The sequence below is a fragment of the Agrilus planipennis genome, unplaced genomic scaffold (genome assembly GCF_000699045.2).
Source record: "Agrilus planipennis isolate EAB-ADULT unplaced genomic scaffold, Apla_2.0 scaffold39, whole genome shotgun sequence".
NCBI lineage: Eukaryota > Metazoa > Arthropoda > Insecta > Coleoptera > Buprestidae > Agrilus > Agrilus planipennis.
Genome location: NW_020439074.1, coordinates 1,571,784 through 1,582,330, shown reverse-complemented (window position 1 = coordinate 1,582,330; position 10,547 = coordinate 1,571,784). Strand labels below are relative to the sequence as shown.

Here is a 10,547-nt window from a genome sequence, read left to right as displayed (position 1 = left end):
AAGCATAGTCTTAGAAAATAAACAACTTTCTATTTTGGTTAGTTATTTAGTTTAATAGAGAAAAAACTACAAATTGTATATATTTATTAACAGAAAAAGAAAAAGAACGATGAATTGTAATATCAATATACATAAGAAGGGTCAGAAAAATGAGCGAAAATGTTATTATTAATCATTTGGGTCACTCTAGCCGGATATGATTTCTTGAGAATTAGTCATAATAAACGATATGTCATTTTAAACGGAGTCGTTGTATCCAAACTTTTCTATAGAGAATTTAAAATGAAAACCAAACTTAACACTGCAGTTACTTCATATTAAGCGGTTGGTCAATATAGGCGGAGTCATAATAAACGAATTCCACTGTATTATCATCCAAATTTGGACAATACCTACCACCTACCTCTAAAAATTATCTATACCATTGATTAAATACAAAAATTAAAAAAGTATGATCACTACTAACGTCTTTTTACATTTTTTTTCAGGTTGTGTCTAGAGATTGCCATTCGTTAGTGTCGGCTCATTATCGGTTAGATTCGCACCCGAGGGTGTCATCTCTCCACGAAGTGTTGGTAGGTAGTCGTTACCTATACCTAGTGTTCCCTGAAGCTCACGGAGACCTGCACTCTTACGTCAGGTCCCGGAGGAGACTTCGGGAATCGGAGGCGAGAAAATTGTTCAGGCAAATCGCCGAAGCCGTTCAGGCCTGTCATCGGAATGGAATTGTTCTAAGGGATCTTAAGCTTCGGAAGTTTGTTTTTGCTGATGCTCAAAGGTAGGCAATTTTATTTTTTTTTTATTTCAAGAATATGCGCACGTAAATTTATTTATTATGTGTGAAAAAAGTCAAAAAGATGACTTAAAATTTGTGAAAAAAAATGCGACACTCATAATCTAATTTCTTATCCAGAGGTTATTAAATATTCGAAATTTTCGAACTGTGAGTCAGATAATATTGATAATTATCGTAATGATTGTTGATCACGGTAAATGTGAATAAGGCATATCTTATTGTTTTTGATATTTACATACCTGTGCCTGTAAATGTAAAACTATTGCAACAATATCCGGCAATCTATGTCGAAATAACGATAATAAAACCTTTGTACTTATTTTTCTTATTTCAACATTAACAACAAACAATAATCAAATAATACCGTTGAATGAACATACACGGTGTATATGTATGTATGTGCTTTCGCTTCTCGCTTAATTTAATTAATTAAAACCTTTTTAAGAAACATTAGTGAATAACAAAGTTAATTAGTTCTGTTTACGCATTACATTAATGTGGCTCGTAATTAGCAAAATTACAACCCACTTGGATATAAAAAAAGTTCACATTATAGTTATTGTTACTTTTATTTATTTAATTTTATGCCTACCTAGTAGATATTTAAAAGAACATATGCATGGTTGTTTTTTTACATGAAAATATTTATAATATGTAATGGAATGCACTTGCAAGAGACCGGATGATAAATAGCATTTTCTTCGAATAGGAAATTATTTGAAAATATGGAGCATTTTCTCTACGATAAATAGCATTTGAATTATTTCGCACTTTTATTGCACATCTCTCTAATTTTTAATGCTTTATTAACGGATGTAATATGGACGCTGTTGGTTAAATTACATATGTAATTATGATTATTTAGGTAGGAACTAATTAGCGGCGAGTAGTAGGTATTACTGTATTTTAGTATTTTTTTAATAATAAAACAAGAAGGTTTGTAATTAGAGATGGAAGCAGAAATTAAATAGGATCGCTTTTCATCGGGTGCTCTGTTTGACAACTGATAATACCCATACAATTGATAGAGACGTTTAATACTTTGTGAAGTTCTATTATAACTTAATGTTTTGTTATATATGAAATTTGATTCTTAAAAATACGAAACTATTTGAACAAACAATAAATACATGTTCGCTATAATAAGAAACGTCTTTTATGTAATTTCTAAAACGAGAAATGACGTTAACGAATTAAAAAAAAAACCCACGCAGTATTGTCAAGGCCCTTGTCAAAGTTCATCAATCCGTATTCCACAATCAACACACATCGATAGTTTATTGATCTCACCAGTAACAAGACTGTGCCTTCTAGTCATTTTTTTTTTTGAACGAAATTCTACACGAATGACATAAACCGACCATCCTCTTTTAATTTTTCCCGGACTAGTGCATGAGTCACCGAGGTTATTGAATTAAACTGAATTGTAATGTCATTTGTTTAGTTAAAAAAATTGGGAATAAAATCGCGTCCAATTGGACTCTCCTAAAGACGTCCTAATTCATGATGAACAAAATAATTTTTGGTTTTGCTTTTTGCAACTACTTTTTCTAAAAACTTGGGTTCAAAATGTTTTAACACTCACTCACCTTCAACAATCTTTTTCGAATTTCTAAATTAACCGTTCGCGAGCATAGAAGTGTTTTCTTTTTGTTAAACGCCGCTCAACCCTGCGATATCTATTGCTGCTTCCATTATGATTTATCTAATATCCCAGATACTTAAAATTAGTTGTATCTCCCAATTATATATATATATATATATTTATAATCGCCTTTTCCCTATTTTTCCTTTGTGCTTTCTATTATACTATAATTTTATAATAGATAAAGCAGAAACCACTTCATATTTATCTACAATATCTCGTTATTAGCATACTGGTAGCAAAAACGAGCGAGAACATCAAATATGTATATTGGTACAATTAATGAAAATGAAAAGGCAAATAACAACGGCGAGACATCAACTTGCTTATTAGCGATTGGCGTAGGTGTTGAAAAGTAACGAACTTCCAAGTTCAACCTTGGAAGGACTGAGACGTTCGTAAGATATAAGGGAGTAGTTTGAGTCATCATCATCGTCATGACTCGTTTTGGACATTCAGACGGTTAGTTAAAGGCTTGCCGTTTATTGCCACGCGATCTGGGCTTAAAGCCCAATTATGGAAATACATTAGATACATATAGGCATGTATTAGTAAAGAACCTGTCACTTGTGGTTTTTAATGCTTTTTGCCAATTTGAAATGTGTATATTAAACTTATTAATAGATTTTTTTTAATAAACCTCCATAACAATGAGGCAGTTTCTTGGATCATTAATATTAAGGAAAAATAGGTGTTATTGCCTGAACAAATTTCTATTAATGGTTCCTATTCTACAGTATCTATGTATATTTACCCCGAATATTGGTCTCCATTGTCGTGGGACGAAGAGATTGTTTCTTATTCATGGTTCGTTTTCGGTTTGAATAAATAATTCAACGATTAAATTAACGCAATATGACCGACCTTAGGACATGAAGATGAAGAGAATTCAGTTGACATTGAATATATGTATATGGTTGTCTTGGATGAATTAATATCAATTCTGGTCGCTTATAAACGTGTAATCGTGAAAGAAAGAGAAAGCGCTAGTTGAATGAACCCATTCCCATTATCACAATTTTTATTGATGTTATATGGACTATGAAATGTAATGGGCAAGTCAGTACTGAGCACAAATTACATGTAACTAAATAACGCACGTATGTGTTTTTATATTACAAAGAAATGGGTTCATTTTCCTTTGAAAAAGTTTTTATTTAGATTTGTCCAAAATAATGATGATTACATGTCTCCAAATGCCCGAAACACTCCTACAATTACCGGCACGAGTAGAATTCTCTGCATCTTGCGATAATGAACACAATCAACTTGCAATATTGCATATAAATACACACATACGTGCACACCTAGTACCTAGAAACATGGGTAAGCACATAATACATATGTATGTATAATTAATTGGATGCAGTAGACATTTTCCCTAATGGCTACTGAATAAATGTAGACTCTTAAGTACCTAAGGACTATTATTACAGTGAAGTTATTTTCTTTTTTCATTTTTCTGTTCTTACAAAGTATAGGTACCCGTAGCCATGTTTATGAAATGGAAAGGTGCATGACCGAGGTAAACTTAAGTGTGTTTTGCCAACCGGAAAATTATGTGAATCTCGGAGCTTTATTATGTTTAATTATCATTAGGAGACTTGTTGGATGTTAATGTGCTTAATTATTTTACCAACAAAGCCCCTGCACTGTCTTTGTTTTATTTTATCGTATTATTTGAATATTCTTCTCTTTTTTTTATTCATCCGGTACAGCTAATGCTGCGTACACAGTTATCCGATAAGTATCCGGCAAAACCACCATTATATACTTTGTTTCAATCATTTAAAAGTATGTCCTGTTTAGGTTGATCTGAACCAGATAAGTTTGGTTGCCTGTTTAGGCCAAAATGTTTTAGGGTATTAAATATTTGATCTTGTCCAAATCGATTAACTCGATTAGGACCAAATTACGTAATTCAATCAGGTTCAAATACGGTAGCTCCCTCCGGACCAAGGCTGGCCGGCCTGACTGAACCTAAATGTTCTAAGGACTTAAGGCGTTACATTTTTGAACCGGGCTCATCAGGTGCATATGTCGGACTGTCAAATTTCCAGTCGGGATCTCATGCTAGATTTAATCATTCGAAAATAACGAGTAAAATGTGTGAACAAAATGCCTGAAAAACCCGGTAAAACCATACGGCGTAACTACATTGTATATTTGTAGAACCTCAGTGCAATTAATCAGCCAATTATAAACGGGATGTTGTTGGCTGTAACCCCTCCATTTAAAATCACCCCTCTCGCAGTGGCTTGTTTTTTTACAATGATTAAAATGTTTTTTTTTCTCTTGTCAATCTCCTTTTGTTTGGTACCGGTCATAATAAATCGATCGCGATCTCAAGTGGGCAACCGCTCATTAGATTTCCTTTTGTTGGTAGCCGTCCGGTAGCGAGCTGCCTCTAAGAACTTAATGTAGACAATAGAGTAGTTGGACCCCGATGGTAGTTTTATAGTCCAACTAAACTTTCCTGTTATCGTAGACGACAGTTTACAGTTCTATTATACGGTTTATAGTACTGTGATTTATCATGGCATTCGACTGGAGAGACTGGATGACTCTTTACGAGTTTTTTATTGCTTGCTATATTTCATGTAATTAATAATTGTAGTAAGAGGACGACAGGGGTGAAGATAAAGTGCCACCGCACAAATTTTATATGAAAATGTGTTTGAATCACTTTAAGGGGTTTTCTTCTTTGGCATTGACCTGACTAAAAATTAGTATTTTGAGATGAAAATGTATATTTTTCGGGTTGTAGACTTCTAATGCATATGTGCATATAGCTCTTCTACATTCTCGATCCTTTAAGCTACCATTTAGAAATGCCTGACCTCCTAGAACGTTCATTAACATGGATAAAAAATGAGAACAAATTATAATAGGCATACAAAATGCCCCAGTTGCGATAAGGATGTAAAAAAAAGAGTGGTAGGTATGTAAGAGGCTATTCACTAATCGTAAGTAAGCCAATGACTTCCATAGCGCGATGCCAAAGACAGAGTTGTAGTTGAGTGCCGGCACCTGGTCGGATGGCGGTGTTTGCGGCTACCAGGTACGAATGTGTAGATGGGTTGCGATGATGGTAGAAGGTAGACGAAGGAAATGGAGAGAGACGTGTGCCAGTCGCTGCAATCCTTGTCCGTCCAAGAAGGAAACGGAAACATCAAAATGAGGATACCGAGTTGCTAGAGCAAAGTCGGAAACCTTAATCAAGGTTATCCTTCTCATTACACGATGCTGTCTAATTAAAACTAAACTAAATATTAATTAAAACGGTTTTACACGTGCGTGCTTGCTTTTTTATGTTTGTACAAAAATGCGGATCTAGTTGTTTATTAAATTCTTTTGATTTGCAACATAACATACTTTGAAATTTCGTTGCAGTCGTCAATATTATTCAAACGGAAGCGTTACGTAAACAACTCTGTCTGTAGAAATAAAAGGAACAAAGGCGTGAAAAATATTTGTTTGACCAACATTTATGATGTCTGCAAATGCTGTTTTCAATAAGGAAGGTTATCGGCAAAGGTAAATGTCACAAGTCTCAGAAAATAGCTATTGCAACGTATATACTGCATGTCGTACACGTGAAGAGTATTTCTAGAATAAATTTTGAAAGAATCGAAATAATAATTAATATTATCGATTAGTTGCTTATCGATTAAGTAGGTACTTATTTATGTTATCTGTTTATTTTTAAATTGGTTCTGAGATAAATCGCAAAAATCTGGCACCAGAGGTATACGTCAGTTATATCCAGATGAGCCGGATATTATTATATGATATCCGTTCCCAAATCTATTCTTTGCAGTAAACGTTTCGAATTTCGAATTACGCCTTTTAACATCGATCAATTTCGTTGTGTACCGACCTATTTGTCGGGTATAACGAAAAAGGATCGGTCGGATATACAGAAAAGTACGAACCTAAACTTTTCTATTTTATTTATCATTCCATTGCAAAGGAAGTAAGTTCAATGGCAGGCAGTTGCTTGCGTAAGCACATCAGGCGGCTACATCCGGCTTCAAATAAAGCAAACGCAGAAGGTTTATTCGACAAAGCATTTTGAGAAGGAAGTGACCTGACCATTACACACTTTTAACATAACAAACACCGTATTCCGAGACATTTGCAAAACTACTTAATATCCTATTTTTGTAACATTTAAACTTTTGCACTGTCGTGCGATTCTACATACATACATACATATATCAATTTGTTTAAAATACGATAAAATTAACGTTTCATTCAGGAGACCACTCCAACATTGTTGCAATCAAGTTTATCAAGTACGTAGTGTTACAAAATAGCATGATGGCATTCGTCGCCAGTTGAATATACTGAAGCACTTAGATAATTGATAAACAAACCATTTAAAACAAAACGTTCGATATTTCTAAACTTTGGACGGCGGTCATGTTTTTGTAACCTCAAATATTTCTCTAGATAACATTGCGCCCCCAAGGGTCCCGCTGCTGATAAACACACACACACACACACACACGCATATAATATACATATGAATTTTTTCCGACTTTTACAACTTCGGAATGTTTACGACTTCGAGCTCGCCGGTTTAATATGAGTTCAAGATATCGGACGTAAAGAGGCTGATATTCGATCGCCCAATCCGGTGCACCACAAGCCAACCAAAAGGTCGAAGGTTTAATTTTTATAGTTGTATAGGTGATGAAATCGCATGTATTATTGTAAATACAAATATGCATTCTTATTGAACATTTATATATCGTCAGGTCATTCAGTATTCAGCAGACTTTCCAATTTAGTTCTGAAAAAAAGGCCTCGAGTTAAATTGTTACGTTTGTCGGACACAGATAAAGCATCGAAAACTTTACCCTTTATTTTTTTTTTTAGAAATAATGAGCCCTTATGACGATAAAACTGTAGATACTCTATTCTATGTTACCACTTAAGGGTGATAAGTGTAGATCAACTTGCTGCAGTTTTAACGATTTCTTTGATAATACTCACGACGTCATGACATATTAAGCACTACAAAAAGCAAACCACAAATGATATCGTAATAAAAACGTAATAAACACGAAGAAGAGACAAACAATATACATAGCGTCTAGGTTTCTGTATATAAAATAGACGATAAACTAAAATGATTGCACTTTATTTTTAAATTGTTCGGTTTATTTGTTCTTAATGATTGTGAGCGAAGTCTACGACTGATATCAACCATAAAAATGTCTATTTTAAAGTTATTTGTGTATGTATAATATTACTATTTTGTATGTAAATCGTACTACGTACACTTAATTGTATAAAAATAAAGTAAGAGTTGTTTTTTAGTAATTTAATTGATAAGGATAATGGAAGGTTCGTTTCATCATAATATCAATATCATGTACATACATACGTATGAAACAGAGACGTGTAGTATAATAATAGTTGTAAAATTACACTTTTAATTGGTTCATGAATCGACGTATTTGCATTTCTGTTGATGTTTTACATACATACATACATGATAATCTTACGAAAATAAAAATACATTTATTCATCTGTACGGTGTCTCATGTTACACTTCGATTGATAAAGAGTATAATTTTGCAATGCCAATTATTATCATTACCCAATGTAACCTATGTAAGTAGCATGAGGTGGAAGTGATAGTCACGATGTGCAATGTAAATTCTGTAAATATTTATTAAATTGTTATGTTTGTGTGATTGTAAGTTGGGTGCAAAAATTCAGAGGAATATATCGTATTCAATGATCGACATGAGGTGTTGTAGAGAGTGAAATTTGACCCCATGAACAGTATATCGAGTGATTTGTCGGTTTTAGGGAACGAAGAATAGTCTTCAGCTGTAAGAGAGATAAGGCTGTCAGACATGAAATGAAGCACAAACATATGAACACAGTGTCTATATCTAATACATATGGCTGTCTTAGTGTTTTGATAACATAGAGCAATAAAAAGTGTATCTATCATAAGAAAAGAAATGTAAAACGTCGGATTTCCAATGAGATGGTTCACTTGAAACCGTTGAAACGAGCTCATGATGTTTATAAACACTAAAAGTCTGCAATGAGACAAAATCTTACTAATAAGTTTTTGTTAATCAAAACAGAATTGTAACAATTCGGCCATACTGATGTATTGTTCTTCATATATCGAAATAACAAATAATTTTGTTTAGTAATCAATAAATAATACAAATTAGGGCAAACGACCTATCCCAATACAATCTTAAATATCAATTTTCGTTAAGTTATACTTATTAAATAATTATTGGCGGCATTTTTTCTTTTTTCTCTTGTAGAATTATTTGGCACCACCGGGTACCTGACCGGTACCCGGCCCGATCCCAAAAAAGTCACATCGTTTGGGTACCGACTCCAAACCGAACATTAAGCCCATCTTTAGATAGACATCGGGACGACTTATTTATTAAACCAGATTTGGAATCATGAGTAATCGGTGATCCTTTTGGCTGATATTTTGCATATTTTTTGGCACCAACATAGTTTGAGTCATGTAGTTGTCGTTTATTTAACCATACTTTTCAAAATTTTGTAGTGGATTGAACTTGTGTTAGTTGTGACGTAAACCAGTTTACTGTTTTCGTTATGCTTATTACGATTTGTCAATCGGATAATATTGGCAAACTACGTAAAACAAATCGCAATATACATAAAGTGCGCAAACATCTCCCTATACACGTTATGCATTCGGGTACATTCACAGCTTCTGTTGTTGTGAAAATCTCTGAGCCAAAAGTGGATTTTGTAATAGACCTCAATCTCATAGGTATAAATACCTACCAATTGCTCAACCATTGCGTACATGTTAATACACGTATTGGGCCACAAGACACCGCGAGTGTACCGTCATCGACCAGCCGACAGACAGGCCAATGTAACTACAAACTGATGTCAAATTACAACGACTGCGGTTTCGCAAAAAGGACGAACAACTTGCACCTACTATCATTACTCAACCCCGATGTTACTTCACATATTGTCTTAAAAACTAAACGGCTTTGCAGTAGTAGAGCAGTGCTGAATGCAGGAGTTTTCTTAAATTGAAATTTTCTCTCCAACTCAAACCTAATACAGTGGAATTCGTTTATTATGACTCCGCCTATACTGACGAACAGATTAATATAAAGTAATTGCAGTGTTAAGTTTGGTTTTCATATAAAATTCTCTGTAGGAAAGTTTGGATACAACGACTCCGTTTAGAATGACGTATCGTTTATTATGACTGATTCTCAATAAATCATATCCGGCTATAGTGACCCAAATGATTAATAATAACATTTTCGCTCATTTTTCTGACCCTTTTTATGTATATTGATATTACAATTCATCGTTCTTTTTCTTTTTCTGTTAATAAATATATACAATTTCTAGTTTTTCTCTCCATTAAACTAAATAACTAACCAAACTAGAAAGTTGTTTATTTTCTAAAACTATGCTTTGTATGACGCCCGTTTAGTATGATGTGTTTATCATTTCCCTTCAATGTCATTATAAGCGGATTTTACTGTATATTAGCCACAGAAGCTTAATCTTATATAAGTAGGTGTTTGAGTTATCCCGAGTTTTGAATATCTACATATTTGAATTTTGAATAATTTTGGATATTTAAAATTTTGAACGTTTATCTATTTGGATATTTCAATATTGGAATATATGAACATTCAAACTTCGAATATTTTCAAAGTACAGTAGAATCCGCTTATAATGACATCGAAGGGAAATGACAAATACGTCATACTAAGCGGGGCGTCATACAAAGCATAGTCTTAGAAAATAAACAACTTTCTATTTTGGTTAGTTATTTAGTTTAATAGAGAGAAAAACTACAAACTGTATATATTTATTAACAGAAAAAGAAAAAGAACGACGAATTGTAATATCAATATACATAAGAAGGGTCAGAAAAATGAGCGAAAATGTTATTATTAATCATTTGGGTCACTATAGCCGGATATGGTTTCTTGAGAATCGTCATAATAAACGATATGTCATTTTAAACGGAGACATTATATCCAAACTTTCCTATAGAGAATTTAATGTGAAAACCAAACTTAACACTGCAATTACTTCATATTAAGC

General features: G+C 33.4%; 1 protein-coding gene across 1 annotated transcript in view; it reads left to right on the top strand.

Annotated features, from left to right (window-relative positions):
• Nucleotides 1–458: 458 nt before the first annotated feature.
• Nucleotides 459–10,547, top strand: part of LOC108745059 (tribbles homolog 2-like) — a gene marked incomplete at its 5' end in the record, with an annotated part of 58,233 nt that continues 48,144 nt past the window's right edge. Inside the window, one exon of the mRNA XM_025977191.1 lies at nucleotides 459–778. Coding sequence (XP_025832976.1) covers nucleotides 459–778 — 320 coding nt within the window. The remainder of the gene's footprint in view (nucleotides 779–10,547) is intronic.